Source organism: Phalaenopsis equestris, unplaced genomic scaffold (genome assembly GCF_001263595.1).
Source record: "Phalaenopsis equestris unplaced genomic scaffold, ASM126359v1 Scaffold000113, whole genome shotgun sequence".
NCBI classification, from domain to species: Eukaryota; Viridiplantae; Streptophyta; class Magnoliopsida; order Asparagales; family Orchidaceae; genus Phalaenopsis; species Phalaenopsis equestris.
This window is the reverse complement of record NW_018164555.1, coordinates 393159-413837: the sequence shown is the minus strand read 5'-3', so window position 1 is coordinate 413837 and position 20679 is coordinate 393159. Positions and strand designations below refer to the sequence as shown.

Sequence of the window (20679 nt, the reverse complement as noted above, 5' to 3'; positions counted from 1 at the left end):
AGTTTTGGATAAAATTTTTATAAGACAGATTAAATACTAGATAAGATACTACCTAGAGATTTCTCCTTCATTATGAGGGAACTTTAAAATTTTGGGTACGAGCATCCCAGAGGTGCAAGTCTATATGGTTAATAACCTCTCCCGATAAGAGTACTTTCGATTAAGGTTATTCATTAGGCGCTAAGTATTCAAACTTAGCATATGAAAGCAGCAAATTTAATTTTTGAAATAATGAAATTACCACCATTAGCTTAGAGCGGATAGTGGGAGAAATGATGAAGAACTCAATTAAGATCTCATGGTTTCGTCATCATGGATTGCCATTGTCCCTGATCTACTTAGTCAGCAGAGGTAGCCGACCCAACCTAACAAAAGGATCCTTACCAACATATATGGCTTGATTCGTCTAAGAGAACCTTGTAAACATGGGGTGATTATTTATTTAAGGGAATTAATTTAAGTCGAGCTTAGCTTTCAGAGAGTTTCATGTCATATCAAATATATCTTATGATTCACAACTCAAAGGGCAAACTGTCGGGAACATAAGAGCTACAACAGCGACTGTAATATAATGGTGTCATTTGACGGCAAACCACCAGGTCAGATAACTCTGATCGTAATCACTTCTTTTGTAAAGTTTACAAACCAAACCATACAGAAAGAGAATTCGGGCAATGTCCTTATTGGCATGGGATTATTTTGAGCTTAAATTTAGTTGTATAACCGATATACCATTCGCTCTTTGTAATCTCGAGTCAACATTAAATTTTTCCACCTAGATGGATGATTGCGGAGAGTGGGTTGATTTTGTTCTTTAGCATTAAGTGAAAAAATTTTATTTGATTATTATACAAATTTTAGATTTTAAATTTTGGTTTTTATAAATAGACCCCTTCCAGTTAAGATGCGCAATAAGTATGTCAATCATCATGAATTTAAGCTATTTGAATTGAACCTTGTGGACTATGCCCCACCTACAGAGGATCGGATTCATGATATAGAGTTATTTGACTTTTGGAAATAGAATTTGGGATTTGATTTTGAAATGGACCCCTCCGATTGAGATTCACTATCAACACGACCATTATCGAGATATAAGTTAATTAAATATCATTATAAGCATTAGACATTTCAACTCCGATCTCATGAGCATGAACAGACTAATATGCCAAGAGCTCGGTCATGTCAAATCTGATTGTGATTAGGAGGATCAAGATTGGGAGCTCAGTTTTGTCAACTTATGTCTTGATTAGGAGGATCAGACCAAGGACATTGTCAACTCTTACCCCTGTAGAGAAGAGGATCGCACTAGCAAAACTATGAGTCTTACGACCTTGACCCACAAGCAAGGCAGCATGTTGCCCGTGCAGAATTCTAAGACCACGTGTAAAAACATTTAATAAGTTGGTTGGAGCACATGTGAGTATTTTAATTTATTGATTTGAGTTGATTTTTAAACAGCTCTGCCCATATTTCAGAGTAAATTAGATATATTAAATAGTTTTTAACCCACGCAGCATCCTCGAACATTGTGATCGAGCAACACGTTGTTTACAGCACATACAGGTGCTTAAACTTATTGATTAGAGTTATTTTTAAATAGTTTTGTATGCATAGTGGGGCATATTTGATTTGAGCTTGAAACATTTATTTTAACCCACACAGCATTCTCGGACATTAAAGTTTAATCATTTAGGATAATGCCAAAACACATGCGGGTAAAAAATACTTATGTGTGATGCTTAGTATATTTATATGCTTTACTTGCACAAACTTTGAGACATTTGATGTCCTTCCAGGTGCTTTGCTTGACTTGACATCAATAACTTCATGTACAAATCTTAAAGCATTTAATGTCTTGGGGAATGCAGAAGCTGGAGTGTGCAAGATTTCATTTTAGGGCCCTGATGTTGGCCTTTTGTCTTTTATTATAAGAGTGGTGCAAATCTGATGGCAAGCGTCCAAGATTTCATCTAAAGCATTCTGAATCCGTTATGTTGAGTTCTGCGGCCAAATTATCAAAGTCATCCCCCAACAAAGGGGGACCACGTCGCACCACATCTGATCCTGCAGTTGGTTTTCAATCGAAAACTCTAATAGGCACCTCTGGCCAATGCTGACCTTGTTTTCCTTCTTCAGCCATGTTAGAGAATACGGTTGGGAATGCCTTTGGGTCATGAGGCTCAATTTCTCCACCATCTTGTTGCTCCCTCCATCGATAATGAGATTGCATACATTTTCATTCACAATGCAACAGGTGTAGAATATGTTACAGCAAAGCCAATGCGGATCCCTCGTATTTTCAATCTGTAGGACCCGTCGAACCATGAGTATCTCACCCTCATTCGGTGGAAAATGATACACCTCATCCTAATCCTCAGCTGCCTCATCGTTGCTTACCTCCTCCACTACGTCGTGTTAGGTGAAAGACACGAATAAACTCATTGGACAGCTGGAGGCGAGGTGCCCAAATCGATAGCATATAAAGCATTTTCGGTGGGTACTATATAAAGTATGCTACTGCTTGGGCTTCTTCTCACTTAAGGCGGTTATCCTTATCAAAAGCAATTTTCTAGCTCTCTTAGGTGTGCTCCTGTCGATGTCTCCAATTGTGGGTGACTTATTGAATGGCGGTGGTTGCATAATTTTGTTTTTGCTGTCTCTCCACCTTCAGAGCTAAAGTTTGGACATCTCTCAATGGCCAATAAAGTTGCAGCTATACAACATTGCTAATAGCAGGCTTCAGACCCCTCAAATTACAGTTTATGGTATGTTCCTCTAGCTCGACCAACTCACACTTCCTCTGAAACAAGTCAAACTATGTTGTGTACTTCTCCACTAATAGATCACTATGTCACAGGTAGTGGAGTCTCGAAAATATATCCTGGTAGTAATGAGGTGGTAACTATTTTCTCTGCATCTCCTTTTTCATCTTCTACCACTTGATAATATTGTCACTGTTTTCTCTCTTTCCTTGACTCTGCAAGTTTTACCATCACAAGAATGTGTACTTTCTCAATTTGATGGTTGTAAGTTTCACCCTCTTGTATTTTGATATCTTTGTACTTGAAGATTCTCTCAATTGATTGTATTCATTTGATAAAGTCGATTCATACCTTTATCGAACTCCGGCAGATCCACTTTGATATCAACAATCCCTATATCCTCCATATGTAGTATCCTCTCTGGACCTCCTCCAATACTCAATTCCAAAGTGTCAGGTTTTATCTTCCTCATCACTAAAGTCATCCGTATAGAAGGGATTCAGATCCCCATCCCTTCCTTCCCTTCAACTCTCCATGTTATGATTGAAGGTAAATCTCCCCTTGGGTTCTATTATATATAATCGAAAACCTCTGTTGAAGACAACAAAGTTCTCGCTGTATCTCTTCCCGCGTAGAGTCAAATTTGTATCTCCTTGGTGACATGATTATGGTTTGAAATTTGTGGGAGTGGAAAGGATATTTGGTGGTATAAAAGAAATTTTTTTGGTAGAGATCGTTTGTGTATGGCGGATGCTAGGAAACCCTAGGATATAATTAGGGTTAGACTAGCTCTGTTACCAATTAATACCGAAGTTAAACAAACAACAACGAAACAAGACTGTTATAATAAAAATCAATTAGAGGTTATAACAAACACTAATATAAAAGCAATAAATAATGAAAGAAAATGAATACCAACGCCGAACTAAGGCAGGAATCAAGGTGCCAAGGGAGTTGTCGATAATGTCTGCAAGTGGGGGAAAGTAGGGATGTGGTTGAAGGACAGCAGAGGGCGGGTGGACTGTCATTTGGAGGGAAACAAGGATCAGATGGACTGCGGTTTGGAGGGTAGTAGGGAGGTGGCATGGTGGTGATAAGTTGGCACAAGGGGGAGGGGAAGATTGGTTGGACGAAAGAAAAGGGAAAGGTGACTATGGATGGGCTAAAGTAAGAAGAAAAAAGAGGGTGTTATAATTGAAATGCAACAAGCGGGATGAAAGGTTAGTTACGGAAGATGGGGGCAACAGTAAGAAGAAAAGGAAGGGTTTTGTGGTTCAGCTGCAGCGAGCAGGAAGAAGGGTGGAGGGCGGCAGGGGACACCTCGGAGTGATATACAGTCGGGGCACCACTCGTCCTTGAATACAGCCTTAAGAGGGAAAACGGGGGAGACAGGGGGGTTGTTCTAACAGAACACATAGCAAAAAAAACTAACCATGAACCAAGAAAAGAGCATATTTATATAGTAAACAACTAAGGAGGGGGAGGCCCCTCCCCTTGGGTGGCCAACCTAGCCCAGATAAAGGGTCGGACAATCCTCTCCCACCCAGTTGAACAAGTGGATTCATGATTTTGGGCGTACTTTCCACATGTTCCCAAATAAATATTGGTTTGAGCTATTACAAGATGCAAGATTTTCAGGATTATGGAGATTGGCAAAGTGAGAATCACGACATTTGATGAAATTAAAAAAAAAATTATAATAAGTGACGTATATACTTGAGCTCAAGAGATTAGATTTCAATAGAAATCCTAGACACTTGGTTATGGACTCAGCAATAAAAGTGGGAGCTTTAAAGTATACAAAGGCTCATTTGTTGTCACGAAAAGAATCTTAAATAATGGATTGTATTCTTTGATCGGAAGAATAATTATTGGAGGATTTAGTAATGCAACTATTAACAGGGTAAATGTAACCCAATGATTGCATAGGAGGCTTGGTCACATAAGTCAAAGCAAACTATTGTGCTTAAGAAGCAATGTTTGTTGTATAGATTAAAAATCTTAATTTTTTAATGTTATAGAAAATTCAAAAAGACTCAAATTTACGATTGTTGTGCACTCGACAAATGGAGTCCTTAATTGCATCTATTCATATCATTGAGTAAGCTCATATGGCAGTGCAAGGTATATATTTTTTTCATTATTGATTATTCAACAAAGATATGGGCATATAATTTTCTAAGATATAAAAATGATGAATTCTACAAACTTAAGGAATAAAAGCTTGTTGGAAGTCAAGCTTGCAAGAAAGTGAAAAAACTATGGATTGACAATGCGCTTCAATTTTGTGCTGATGAATTTACAAAATTCAACAAATATCAGAAAATATCAACAGTATATAGCGGGGATGACTCCATAAAAAAATAGTTTGGCAAAGATGTTCAACGTGATCATTCTAGAAAAAATAAAACATGTTAAGCAATGCAGTGTTGCCTAAGAGCTTCGAGATGAAGCAACCAAGCAGTACAATGTTCAATAGATGTCGTTCTCAACCATTAGTTTCAAGACGCATTAAGAAGCTTAGAGTAGAACGTCAACTAATTAATCCATGCTAAGAGTCATTTGATGTAGAGCTTGTGAACAATTAAAGAGCAACAAGCCTAAGCAAAATGTAGGGAATGCATTGTTATCGGCTACTCTAAATGATTTAAAGGTACAAGTTATGATTCTTGAACCCGGGATTTATTGAATGGATGATTAATAATGTTGTGTCAATGAACAAAAAATAGCTAAAATTATGTCATCAAATAAAACACAAGTCAGTTGATACTAAAGAGACAATGTAACATGAGGGGACAGGAGGAACAACCAACCTAAAAATTTTTTTATTCCAATTTTGAAGAGCCTTGATCATAATCTATTGAACAAAATGTACGAACACGTTAATCTGATAGAATACGCTTTTGATACAGATTTGGCGAATGGAGATGATCAAATATCCTACAAAAATATGATCGAAAATGATGAAATAAGTCAACAGGAGAAATTACACAGCAACAAATGACATTGTTAAAGCCAAAAAAAACACTTGGGAATGGGAGAGTGGGCCAAAACACCAAAAAGTAATTATTTGTAAGCGTTTGCTTAGACAGAACGAATGTTATAACAAATCAAAGAGAGTTAGATTCACAAAAAAACTAGTTGCAAGGAGCTTCTCAGAATAAGGTATGGGATCAAATGAGGAGTTCTCACGAATTGTGAGACAAAAACCCAATCAGAATCTTGCTTCCCATAATTACTCAACTCATATGGGGCTAGAGCAAAAGTAATTGAAAATGACATTTCTTTATGGGAGTTGGAAGAAACTATATACATGAAGCAACTTGATGGTTTCACTTAAGAGGGAGCTGAAATTGGGTATGTCTTTTAAAGGATCCTAGTATGGGCTTAAGCAATCATCAAGAATATGATACGTGAATTTAATAATTATATGTTGAAGATTGGTTTCAAATGAAGAGATTATGATTCATACATTTATTGTAAGAAACATGGAGTTTTAAAAAAGGTTTCTCACCCTTTGTATGCTAATGACATGTTCATTGCAAGTTAAAGCAATGCAAAAGCATCAAAAGTTGAAAAAATGGTTCAAAGTAGAGTTGAAATTAAAAACTTATAAAGAATATTCTTCGAAAGGAGATAAAGAGAAAGCGAGTTTCTAAGGAACTATTTCTATTCCAAACTTTTTACTTGAAAAGGGTGCTTATCAGGTTTAAAATATAGGATACAAAAGATATTGAACACATTTTTCCAACATATGAAGTAAGAAAAAGTAATCAACATTAAAGGATGAAAATGCTGCGAGAACCTCACCAAAAAGTAGTTGGGAGTAATATATGCAATGTTGTACAGCAGACAAGATTTCAGCATAAAGGCTCAGTGTGATTAGCCAATATAAAACTAATCCAGGCTAGAACTATTTGGAGGCAGTGAAGATGATTTTAAGGTATCTCAATGGAATATATGAATTGGGCTTGAGATAAACGTGCAGCTCCACTTGAATTGAATTTAAACGGCCTGTATATTTTGATATGGAGCAAATGTGGAAGCTAGAAAGTCACGAACTAATTTTGTACCTAATGTCTTTAGAAACATAGGCTAATAGAAATCTTATTTATAGAATCGGTGGCTCTATCTACTACAAAATCAAAATACATAAATGTGCCTAAAGCGCGAAAGAATTCCTTTGGAATAAAGGGATGAATGTGTGAGCAGTCAATCAAGATGTTTTATATATAATGTCTATTTACTACGAAAGACAGAGTTACATGTTCACCCAAAAATCATGTTCAGCAGTAAAGGGCAAAGCATGTAAATATGAAATTGCATTTCAACAAGAATGTGGTGATTATAGAATTGATTAATATCAAAAGATTTCAACATATCATAATCCGAAAAATATGCTAAAAAAAATTGCCAACAAGGAAAAAATAAAATGAAACAAAACAAAAACAAAAACAAAAAAAAATGGCAACAAGCAAACCCTCAATCGTTTGGAGATGTTGAAAATGGTTCTGTGATCAATATGTTTGATTTAAACCAAAGTTGAGAAATTAAGATTGTAATTATGATTTTATATCTTGTTTTCAGTGTTTGCCTGTTGTTTTTCATGCTAAAAAACCTAATAAATTTTTAAGATTTAGCAGATGTAGTTTAGGTATTATGTTTCTTATTTTCACATTGTATAGCCATCTAAGATCTTGGATTCAGATTATATAAAACCAAAATAAGAAAATCATGCCTTACATCAATACAAGAAGAGGACTTTCCAAAGAATTAAGTACTTTTGCAATTATACCACAATCAGAAGAATTGCACAGCCAACTTGTATAGTAAAAACTAGAAAGATATTCTATTTAAGGAGTTGTTTGGTTTACAAAATTAGGAGCATAATGTAAAAGGAATGCAGGAAATTTAAAATTCCAAGTGTTTGGTTGGAGTAAAAACAAATGTAGTATAAATTTTCAGTGCCTTTAGAATTCACTCCCTAGTTCAATTTTAATGTATTTGAAATTCGTCATATTTGAATGAATTCCAAATACATTGCTTGTGAAAATTTTGGTCGTTACAAGCCGCTGCCAACCAACCCACTACCCACTACCACCACAAACTGTATTTTAATTGATTTCATTTTTTTTCAAACCAAAAACAAAAATATAAACCCTTGCTTTTATTATACATTAAACCAAACAAATTTAAATACACTAAAATTCAACTCAAATGCATTCTTTTTATATTTCATTCATTTTTCAACAAACCAAACAAGCCCTAAGCCAAAAGTTCATCAATGGTGTATCACGTATCTCATATTTATAAACATCAATATTCTCTAAAAGTCTAAAACTTCAAAGTAGTCTAATTCTTGAAATACGAAATATCCAATCCCAATAATTACAATAATTCAAACTATAATAATTAGAGTAGCATTTGTATGCAATTTGTTATCATAATCCAGTAGTTCACTATAGTTGCACCACGGACTAAAAGACAAGTAGATGAGATCGATTTTTGTAACAATAAGATGATCCCAACAGCAGCCACATTAATCTAGTCATCGCCTTCAACCCAAACTTTGACTCTTACAAATTGAAGAAAAATCCAAGTGCCAAGCCGCAACCCACTGCTTTCCCAATACTAAACTCATCTGAAGCAAAAAAAAAAATGATTGCAGAAAATCACCAAACAGTTAGCATAGCAACCTCACATATATCTTCCCCTTATTAAAGAAATAAGCATCAAACCAACAGTGACTCAACAATAAACCAACTTAATTAAAAAAAAAAAACCTGTAAGCCGATTGTTAATTTCCTAGTTGTAGCACATTGGATCCATGCTTACAAAGAATTTAAGCCCACAGATCACTACAATCTATTCTCATTATTGTTAATTAGATCTTGCATTACCAGTGACATCATGCAATAGGTACATCCGTCTTTTTAACATTCTATGTTCATTAATGAGTCTTAATCTGAAGAAAAACTTGGCAACTGCTATTTCATTGAGAATAGAATGAATGATTGAAAACAGATTTTAAAATTATAGAAGCTTTCAAGAAAATCCTATAAAGCAATTCATCCTGGGAAAACTGCCTTGAACATTTATAAGATTCCTCTCAGTGCGATGCTGATTAATTTTCTTCCATCTTGGAGTAATTCCCAAAAAAAGAAAAAAATTACACACACACAAAAAAATCAAATTTTCCACATCCTCTTGCCATGCATCGCATGCCCTTCAACCCTTCACAGGCATTCAATAAACACGAATTAGAAAACTCAACTTCATGTGCCAAATTAATAAAAAAAAAACAGTGCAGAAACAGGAACACTAAGCCCAAACATGCCATTAAAATCACGCAAAACTCGACATGTGATCTCAGCCGGTCCCTCTTCTGCTCGATTTTATTATTCCAGACTGTCCACCGGATTTGACATTAAAACCTAGAAGGAAAAAAAATTCGTCTTTCCGGTTTGAATTATGGATCAACATGAAATTTTCCAACTCAATATTATCCAACATAACATTTTTTTTAAATAAGACAAAGGCCAAATGCCTTCAAATATCGAAATTCAATCACTTTATTTGCTTATGTGAACTCATACAAAATCATCAAAAGAAAACAGAAAAGCGAGCTACGAACTGAAAAATCGCAATTTTTTCAACTTTCAGAGGGAGAAGAAGAGGCCTATCGATCTTAAGACTCATAGAATCAGAGAGAAGGGAGGGTTACCTTGAGAGCTCCGGCTCCCAGAATCGGCAGCAAAAGAACGAACTGGAGAAGTGAAATTGTGACCAACGGCGCTCCCCACATCGCCGAGTGATGACAATTGAATGAATTGATGCGACCGGAGCCGAAAAACGGGCTTTTTCTCCGATATTTTAGCGATAATGTCTAGAACTATTAGCTTTTCATTTGCATTACTACGCGTAAACATGGAAGTTTGGGGTGAGATATTAAATTACATGAGAATTGTGTCCTACGTAGGTGAATGCCCCTTTGTTTTTTAACAAATTTTGATTTTAAATAAAATAAACTTTAATGATTTTAAACTTACCCCAATTTGACACAAATTAATGCAAATTTAGTGGTTGGATCTCCCTCTCAGCAAATTTACATTAATATTATATAAAAATATGAATTATTTTAAAAAAAAATTTAAATGCATAGTATCTTACGGACTGAGTGGAGTGCGGCAAAGACACCTCAGAGTGGTCGTGATCTGAGTCGTTCCGCTAATTGTTGTTGAGAGTTTCGTTGACGAAGTTTTAGGAGGTGAATCGAGGGCTTTGTATGGAGTTTAGTGGTTTCTTCTTCCCTCTCTGAGAGAAGTTTTACCGTATTTTTTTCTTTCTTCGGTTCTATTTTTGCTTCTTTTTTTGGATTTTTCTTTCCGATATTTTCCGGTTAACTATTTGAAATACTCTAGTAAGATTTTCTTTTTTGGGATGTTGATCGATTTTTCCTTTGGGTTGTAGCTCTCTTATATGGTTGAGCTATTGATTTGGTGATTTTAGATTTCTGGGTTCTTCTTTTTTTCTGAGGAATTTTCGAGATTTTTTGTTCTCTTTCCTACTATGTTTGACTTTTTTTTCGGGGTTTTTCCCCTTGCTATTTATATCAAAGAAACTTCTTTGTTTTCTATTCTCCCTTTTTTTACTTCTGTTCTGAGTTCTTTTCCTAATTTAAATAGGAAAGGTTTGATATCATCTCACCTAAATGGTTCATTTTTTTAATATATCTTATTTACCTAATGAGAAAAATTACATTCTTTGATGTTGAAATCGATGAGTACTCAAAACAGTGGTGTTTGTCTCTTGTGGGGTATGCTTTAGGAAAAAGACTATTTTATGGCAATCATTTGCAGGTTATCAACAAGATTTGGAAGCTCAAATGTTTTATTGATCTTTTATCTCTTGATGAAGGTTTCTTTTATTTAAATTTAATTGTCTGAAGATCTTAAAATGGTTTCATTTGGTGGACCATGGTTTATTTACGGTAAGTCTTATTTAAAAGTTATGGTCTCATAATTTTAGGCCTATAAAGGAAGATTTCAAAGATGTTCCGATATGAGTTAAAATTTCTAATATTCCTTTGTGTTGTTAGTCAGAATTGGGTATATCTAAAATTGCTAGTAAGATTGGTGCACCCCGTGTTGTTGATCCTTTAACAGTGAAAATGTATTGTTTATCTTTTGCTCGTGCAAGTATATAAGTCAATATTGATTTTGTTCTTTCATATTTTGTTATTTTAAATGTTAAAGGTAAAGATTTCGTACAGAAAGTTATTTATGAATGGAAAACATCTTCATGTAAATCATGTTATACAATTGCTCATGATTTTCTAACATGTCCGAAAAATCTATTTAAGAAACAATTGGCTATTGCTCTTATTTTTCGAGGTTGGAGTAGAAATATAACGAATTTTATTAATAATAGTAGTGGTAAGTTTTTTATAGTTCCAGTTTCACTTATTGTTAATGATGCCTCCCTTATTCCACCTTCAAATGTGTCTACATGTATTATTTTAGATAACAATTTGATTTTAAGTTATGTTTGACCTTTTATGGCTGATAAGAAGCTTGTGAATCTAGCTCTGGATAATACTAATTTTTGTTGATAAGTCTTCAAATAATGTGATACTCTTAACAAAAATGTGAAAAATGATGATATATACTGCTTCTATTGATAATAATTATGAATTGCAGGCTGATAAGTGTATATTGTTTCTATTGATATTGGTAATGAAATTAATAAGAATATTTCTTCAGAGCATGGTCTTTCAGTTTCTTCTGAAAAAGATATTCGCTCATTTCAGTTTATTACTTCTAAGATGAAGAAAGGTGGGAAAAAAGCTGTTGTTTCATAACTTTTGTTATGTATTTATTTTTTCTTCTGTTTTTAATGATTTGTCCTAATCTTGTTGCTTGGAATGTGAGAGGGTTAAACAATTGGCCCATTTATCTGCTTGCAAAAAGCTTATTAGTGATTATAAAATGAATTTTATATGTTTTTTAAAGACCAATCTCTCTAATAAAAATTTGATTGGCCCTTTTAATACTAACTATTTGAAGATATTTCTTTTTAAAGGGAGTGTTAATAATTTTAAAAAGCTAGTAATGGTTGGACTTTGGTCAAATGGAATACTAAGGTTTTGCATTTCTTTATATTAAACATTGGTAAACATCAAATGGAATACTAAGGTTTTGCATTTCTTTATATTAAACATTGGTAAACACCCATGATATTACTTTTTTTCTCATCTTCAACTTGGTTTTATATTATTGTTTGTTATGTTGATACTAATGATAATAAAAGAAAAGAATTGTGGGATTTCATCAACACTATTAGTCTTGATATAAATGAGCCATGACTTTTATTTGGTGATTTCAATGGTATTTGAAATTATAAGGAGAAAGCTGGCAGTATTCCTCCCATTCCTAGTAGGCGTTGATTTTAATAAATGTATTTTTTTTAATGGTTTGATGGAGCTTCATAATGTTGATTATTCTCTTAGTTGGTTTAATAATAAACTAGATAACCATATTAGATGTCTTCGTGATGGAGCTTTATGTAATTATTATCGGATTAATGCTTTTTTGTTAGTTTTTAATTCTTTTTTATTCGTCATCATCCTAATATTGTGTATTTGGTTAAATCTGTAAACTTAATTATAGATTTATGTATAAAAATTTTCTCAGTTCTTGTCATATATATTATGATATTGTTTCTAAAGCTTGACTCATTTCTGTTCAATCTGATCCTATTTTTTTCCTTATGTAAAAAAATTAAGAACTTTTAAGATGACGTTGATAAAATGGAATTGGAACTCTTCTACCAATCTTAAAAAATTAAATTGATGATTTAAAGGATAGGAATAATTTGGTAATGAATCAATTTGAACATGATCCTCTTTGTATGAATCTTATTTAGCAGGCTTCTATGCTTTAGAAGGATGTTACTCTTGCAAATATTTGTGATTATAAATGGGCTAAGCAAAGAGCTAAGTGCTCTTAGCTTTATAAGGTTAAAGGAGATATTAAATTTCTTTATTAGAAGGCTAACTGTAGAAGAAATTCTAACTTTATTAAGGAAATTCAGATCAATAAAGAGCATGTGAATAATCAATAGGGCATTGCTTATGAAGTCATTTCTTATTTTTCTAATCTTCTTAATTGTAATGCGGAGAGATCTACTTGTTATGATCATTTATTTTCTATTAAGTTGCTTGTTAATAGGGTGGAATTTTTAGTTTTTTTTTTAATATAAGGATATCAAAGATGCTTTTTTTTCATTGGCACTGACAAAACTTTGGGTCCTGATGGTTTATACTTGATTTTTTACTGAATTGAATTGTATTAATGTTGTTAAATGTTTTTTAAAAATTGACAAACTTCCTTATAGAATTAAGCATACTATTATTACTACCATTTCAGAGATAATAATGCTAAATGCCTTGATGATTATAGATATATTTCTCTAGGTAATACAATATACAAAGTGATAGTTATTTTAGTTGCTAATCGTATTAAAATTATTCTTAGAATTATTCATCCAACTCAATCAGCTTTCTTAAAAGGACGTGATATTGCTGATAATATCCATATTTATCAAATGAGTTTTTTTATGGTTTTAGCTCCAACATTTCTACTCAATCAGTTTTCTTAAAAGGACGTGATATTGTTGATAATATCCATATTTAGCAAATGAGTTTCTTTATGGTTTTAGCTCGAACATTTCTTCGAAAAAGTTTTGTACTAAAATTGATATTAAAAAAAGATTTTGATAAAGTTAATAGAAACTTTATTTATTTTCATATGCATTGTTTGATGCTTTCTTTTCCCTTTATCGATTGGGTTAAAACTAGCAATGACAATAATTATTTTTCCATTGTTATCAATAGTGACATGAGAGACTATTTTTCTTCTTCTTCTTCTTCTGATTTAAGGCAATGATGTCATTTATCTCCTTACCTTTTTTAGTATTGTCATGGATGCTCTCTTAATGCATGTAGCAATAATAAGAATAACTCTCATTTAATTTAGTTATCTCCTTGTTTTCAGTAATGTTAATTATGATTCTATTAAGCTTTTGTTCTTCAAATTAACTTTACTGAATCTTCTATCTGCTTTTTTAATTCGGTGGATCTTTTATTTCAATAGCAGTATATTAGTGGTTTCACTTTGAAGCCATTACCTTGGAAATATCTTGGGGTTGTTACTAAATTCTCTAGACTTGTTACTTCTATTTGTCAGACCATTTCGGATAAGCTCTATTTTTGTTTTGTTGGTTGAAAATTGAAATTTCTTTCTATGGCTGGTAGAATTCAACTTGTTAAATTTACCATTTGAAATTATTTATAATATTGGTTTTAGTCTTCAACTTTGCAAAAAGGTTCTCGTAAGAAAATATCATCTATGATTAATAATTTTATTAATTATAATGATAATAATAAGATGATGCATGTATTGGTTGGAATAAAATCACTTTATCTAAACATATTGGTGGTATTTATCTTGTCAGCTCTAGATGTTATCAAAACTATGTGTAAATATAGGATCATTTGGAATATCTACAACTCTAACTCGATTTTAGCTAAATTGGTTTTTAAATCATTATGTTTTGATTTGGTGTATCCTTGAGAATTCTACTATTTTTTGAAAGATCTTTATAATGTTGCTTTGAGAGTTTAATATTTAGTTTCCTTTTCAAGTTAACTTTACTAGTAAGCTTTCTTTCTATTATGATCCTTAGCTTAATGGTTTTTCTTCATTTGAAAATTTTGTGGATTCTATATTCTCATCGTTTAATTATCCAAAAAATACCATGCATTGTGATGTTATTATTAGTGGTTATTGAACTTTGTATGCTAATATTTTTGCTCCTTCTCATTACATCCAAGAGATTTACAATATTTATATTTTCAATAATACTTTTTTGTCTTTAGAATGGGAAAAACAAATATTTTCATAAATATATTTATCTTTTACTCTATGATATTTTCTTGTTGTTGATTAGTATAAATTATTTGGTATAAGGGGTTCTCAATTAAATTTGCTATTCATAGTAGGAAATTAGCCCATAATGGTATGAAAACTTGTGACGTTCTCACTTCTCGAAGCATCTCTGCTAATTATATTTATATTTTATCCTCAAGTAATTTTGAAACTCATAATCATTTATTTTTTCAGTGTATTTTTTTTGTCATAACCTTCTTAATTCTAGTATTTTTAATGAGATTCTCTATATTTTTCAAAGCAATTTTTTTTTCAACTATTATTTCATTCTAAAAATATTACTTGACAAATTTATATAAAATTTCATGTGATGGTTGTTCGAGTCGCAACTTATTTTATTTGGTTTAAAATAAATAATAAAATTTTTAATAAAAAATTGATTTGTCGCAACTTATTTTATTTGGTTTAAAATAAATAATTTTAATAAAAAATTGATTCGGGTTAATATTCTTATTCATAAAGTCATTGGATGATCAAATAGAAGAGTAGAAAAATGAAAATTTTAAAAAGAGCCCCCATTAGACAAAGGCTTTTTATAATCTTTAATAATCTTGTTCCTATTTGTTTGTTTCTTTCTTGTGTTGGTGGTCCAAGTTTCTTTAGGTGGTTTGTTGGTTTTGTTTATTTGTTGTCATGTTTTATTTTATGGTGGTTGTGTTTTTCTCTATTCAGATGTTTGGTTTTGATTTTCATGTTATTCCTTCCACTCTTACATCCTCTGCATTGATATTTTCAGACATTCTTTGATCTTTTTTCTTTTTGGTGCATTTTGGTCGAGCTATGATGTTTTCCAGCCGTTACATTAAAATTCAACCATACACATAATTTTTTATTGGTAAAAATTTTTATACTATTTGGAAGGTATTTTACTATTTTTCTTCACGTCAGACAAGTTTATCTGAGCTCATTTTTATTTTTCTATCTTCTCTCTTGCATCCTAATTTTTGGTTGACTTTCTGGTTTGGGTTTGATTTTCTAGTTTGGGGGTGACTTTTATTTTTATTTACTATTTTTAATTCAGAGGATAGCTTCTTTTGGTTTATGTTTGATGTTGTTGGTTGGGATTGCTCTGCTTTCTTTTGAAGGGGAGCTTTTGGAGATTTTTTTAGTTTTTTCAAAGTTGATATGGTATGATCTTTTTGTTCTACTATGTAATATTTTCTTGTTTCTGGTGTTACGAGCAATGATATTTTCCAACATTTACATCAAAATTCAATCAAACTTGTAAATGCTTTTTTGTTAAAAAAATTATTTATAGCATTTAAACGGTATTTTAATAGTTTTATTTTCTTTAGGTAAGTTTATCTTAGCTCTCTCTTTTATTTTATCTTTCCTCTTATGTTCGTTTTTGCCCTCTTTTTCTATTTTTTTAGGTTCGTTTATTTGTCCTTCGCTGTGACTTTTGGATGGGATTTGGTTTTTGGATTGGTATTTTCTTTCTTTTTCCTTTATTGTTTTCATTTGAGGGAGTAGATACAAGATGCATTTGATGCTCTGATCGGAGTTGTTAGATTGGATGCTTTGTCTTCATTAGACAAGGATATGTTGAAGAATCAGATGTTTTGGAGCTACTTTATCTTGAGGTCTTCTAGATTTGTGATGGTCTTCTATTGTTCATTAGACCTCTTTCCTTTGTTTTAGTTATTGATCGAAATTTGATTTTTTTTGTGTGAGTTGTACTTTTTTTTATTATTTTGTAATAAAGCTGGGCGTGACACTAAATTTTCCAAAAAAAAAAATAATAATGCTTTTAAAAAATATTATATTTATTACTGTATTTAGTTTACTTTAATAAAATATTGAAAAGTCTTAAAAAAATTTTTTAATAAGGATAATTAATGAATGACAAGAAGCTTCCATAGACGCCAAGCTCTATTGTTGGTCAATGGCAAGAATCAAACTGCAGACAATTAGAGGTTTCAAATGGTGATTATTAAAACTCCCAAGTTCTCTCACGGTTGACAGCAAATTTTGGTTCTGCCCCATATGGTAGAAATCTAAAAAACAATCAGTGTGCGTGGAAGCAAAAGTTGCTCCATAAAGATGCAAAATTATGAGATAATAATAAAACAAAGATTTATATTTTCAAGAATTTTAAGATCCACAACTTCAAAAGAAAAGCTTCGAATAAACAGGCGGGGCATACGGGACGCACCGGCCGTCCCAAGTTCAATAATTCCCAAAAAGCTTATGTCTTTGTTGTGATCGCAAGCTGCGGCATGTAGGCGTACGCAGAAGTGCTTGCCACATCTCAGAATGTTGCTGATGAACCCCCATGAGCCCAACTGTGTTGAGAGGAGTGGGAGGTGAGGGATGAATCTGCTATGACTAAATTTCACGACAAGACATTTTATCTGTCAGAGTGAATTTTGCTGCCACAATCTACTAAGATATATACATTACAAAGATCCCATGTTATAAGACTGAAGATTAACAGTTTTTAACTGTTGATCTGACAATTGCGAGCTAGATGTATTGTTTTTTATATGTAGTAAACAACTGCATAGAACCATTTAAATTCCTTGCACAATGAATAGACGCTTGGCTTAATAATGACCCGCAAAAAATTGTTTAAATGCTTAACTGAATATGTTGAATCTTGCAAGTCATCTTAGCCTAATGATTGAAAGTTTTATCTTTCAACCAAGAGGATTTGGATTCATGGTAATGATTGAGGGTTTTGTCTTTCAACAGGATTTGGATTCAAGGTCATAAATATGTGGCATACGCACATATAAGCGTGTATGTCAGAAAATAAAAATAAAAAAAATAAGAAAGGTACTTAAAATTCTTGTTCAGATTGACAGAACATGCATGGTTAAGATGGATTCATGCCAACGGGCTTATTTTTTTCCATTTTGGAACACTATAAAAAGATACAATAAAATGTATGTAGACTTGGGTGCATAAATCTACTCCTAAAAAATTCCTCCTCACAAGACACACCAACAAGTCAACAACCGTTCAATTCAACATCACAATGAAAAGTTACACACAGATTTGATGAGCTCAAATATCACTGGAAGACAATATTCAGATGAAAAGTTACATAGGACAAGGAAAAAAACGAAAAAGAAATTCAAGCTCATCATTGATACTCTTCATAACTAGGAGCAAGTGTGTAAGTTTCCATTAAGGCAGCATCAGTATCTGACAGTGGAGCTGCAATTCAACATAAATCGTTGAGAGCATATTAACGCAATCAATAGATGTTTAAAAAAATTGAGTAAGAAAAAAAAATTGAACTTTGATGAACGCACCAAGCAAATCTTCATAGCAGTCATCAAAGACTGGCTCATCCTGCAAATATGTAGGCGATAAAACTAGCTCCAAAGATTCTTCACTCTCACAAGAAGAAAAAAGGTGTTCTTTTCTGCCAGTATCTACCACACCAACCTCCTCTTGAGGAACATCAATCAATAGGGGAATAAAGAAATGCTCCGAACCAGCATTGTTTATTTTATCCCCTTTGTTTTCAGAATTATTTGATGGCCCTGACAGTGCAGCCTCGCGGACAGCGAGTCTGAGATTCCGAGCATACATATCACTATCTGCAATTTGGGAAGAAATAAAACGCTACACTTGCTAAGGCATGGTACAATATAATTATAAAGAGGAAGGTGCCAAAATAGTCCCTTGACTATTCGCAGCTCATTTTTGTCCCAGATTTTATAAAAGTGCTAAAATAGTTCCCCTGACTATTTTAACAGGTGTTGAAACAGTATCACAGTTAAAATAAACAAAGTTTACTATTTAAGGTGTTAAGTATAGGGGTATTCTTAGAATTTATATCTTCTTTTTTTTTTTCAGTAAATCAAATTTATTACTAAGCTTATTTTAATTACATTGTAACGAAATTCATGAATTTTTTTTTAAAATTTATATATTGATTTTATTATTTTTTTCAAAAGAATTTTTTTGTTGCTACAATATTTGTATAATTCAAATTACTTGATGTTAAAAAATTTTAATTAACTAAAATCTTTTATTTTTAGAAAGAGCAATATTATTATACATGCTGCTCCTTTTGGCATTTTTTCAAAGTATGGAGCTAAAATGGCCGTGCGTAAATAATCAGGGGAACATTTTGGCACTTTACTTGAATCATAAATAAGAAGGCAAAACTGTATAAGAAACGGTTAAATCAGTGTTGGAAATAAAAGTACTGCAAAAGAATGGGCCAACCTTCTGCTGTAAAAATGGCATCATCACCTCCAAAAAGTGGAGGAACTGAAGTCTCTTTAGACAATCTTGTTAGCTTCTCAGGCTGAGAAATTACAGAATTCTGCTGGTTTGCCAGGTGATTACTCTTCCTTGACCAACTTGGAGTTAGATTAAACAAATGAGGAAGTTTCAAAGCAGGTTTGTCAGAGGCTTTCGAGGAGAGGTTAGAAGCCATCTCAACAATTGCATGTGTGGTATTCTCCTGCGTTAGTGATGAGCGTACAATGTTCTGTAAACAAAACCAATCCAGGGAAAGGTAGAAAAAATTCAATCAAATTGCAAGATCATCACAGCTAATATATTTGGTATACGTACTGCAGTTCTTCCATTACTGTGGGACTCAACAGGCGAAATAGATTTTTTTTGGCATACATCAATGGAAATTGGAGAAAAAGTATTCACTTCTTTTGTGAGCTCCATTATTGACTTCTGCATTGTTGGTACTGCTGCTTTCAGTTGATTCACAAGCTCCTATATTTCAATACATGTAATCAGTCGATGAAAAGAAGAAGAGGAAGAGGGAATGGTTTTTTTGCCATTTGAATGGAATGAAAGTATTCCAAAAAAAAATTTTCATAACACACTTCACCATTCTGCCACAGAAACTGCAGTATATATGTAAGGGCTAAAAAGGAAAATTTAATTAATAAAAATGAACTATGTGTACTTTGATAATGCAGTGCAACATTTTACAGGAAATTTGAGATGCTAGATGCAACAGCAAGGACAAAAATGAATGAATTTGTGACCTGGTATGACGGACACTATGCCAAGTTATGTGTCAATAATAAATTACAAACATTTAATTTGATTCAGACATGCTATAACATCCTGTGTAGTATTACCATAATTGAAAAAACACATTCTAGAGCAGTCTACGCATTTCATCTTGCTTGGTATGCTTTTGATGTGATTCAATATGAAGTGGACAAGAAGTGTTCCCACCATTTTAATGCGATTTTGACTAAATTTGGCTAGCATTTCTACTTTCATTGCAAACTTTACTTTAACCTGAGGCTTTACTTTCATCAGAATATGTAAGTGGCTTTACATTCATGCATATTTTATCTTATTTTGGCCACCGGCTACTTTCTGGTGCATTCCTATGGTTTCAGCATGCTTTCGAATTGATTGCGCTTGCATATGTCTGTCGGCCGTTTTATTGTTCAACTTCACTTTCGTAGTTTGGAAACGGTGATGATTTTGTGATTTTGAAAATAATATAAATATAATTTTTTTTAAAGAAGTAACGTTTTTTAATTTTTAAAATAAGTGAGACCAAACGAGTCTCACATTTTTAATAGTTTAGATGATTTAATACAATACTACAAGCAATACATTTATCCCGAAGAATAAATATATTACTTGTAATAGGGATTTAATCATCTAGACTAAACAATTTGTGACATCCGTTTTGATCTGCGAAATATTTTATAAAAAGGCCAACAAGTTCCCCTATCTAACATAAAAATTAGATAGGGTTTATTTTATCTGGGTTCCTGGTTCCCTATAGAGGCAATCCCCTATAGTTAATTACATCTTAAATGATCGAAATCACTTAAGATAACTCTCGATTAAGATCAGGTAGTTTTGCTTTCAAGATTTCAAAGTTTAGGTTTTCACGATTGGACATGGGAAAATCAAATAAGAATGACTCAAAATAGGAACAATTATTTAAGGAA

The 20679-nt window shown here is 32.6% G+C and overlaps 2 protein-coding genes across 3 annotated transcripts in view; both read right to left on the bottom strand.

The window, feature by feature from the left end:
* LOC110020935 overlaps positions 1–9726 on the bottom strand; it is a 57747-nt gene extending 48021 nt beyond the window's left edge. The window contains exons 1-2 of one of the 2 annotated variants that reach the window (XM_020719239.1): positions 9490–9726; positions 8346–8406 (exon numbers count right to left, since the gene is read on the bottom strand). In XM_020719239.1, the coding sequence (XP_020574898.1) occupies positions 8346–8406; positions 9490–9694 (266 nt within the window). In that variant the 5' untranslated portion in view covers positions 9695–9726. The remainder of the gene's footprint in view (positions 1–8345; positions 8407–9489) is intronic. The other variant, XM_020719240.1, reaches the window with a different exon arrangement.
* A 7865-nt stretch (positions 9727–17591) lies between these two features.
* LOC110020934 (AUGMIN subunit 6-like) overlaps positions 17592–20679 on the bottom strand; it is a 39860-nt gene continuing 36772 nt past the window's right edge. The window contains exons 11-14 of the mRNA XM_020719238.1: positions 19313–19468; positions 18959–19226; positions 18034–18324; positions 17592–17935 (exon numbers count right to left, since the gene is read on the bottom strand). Of these exons, the coding sequence (XP_020574897.1) occupies positions 17862–17935; positions 18034–18324; positions 18959–19226; positions 19313–19468 (789 nt within the window). The 3' untranslated portion in view covers positions 17592–17861. The remainder of the gene's footprint in view (positions 17936–18033; positions 18325–18958; positions 19227–19312; positions 19469–20679) is intronic.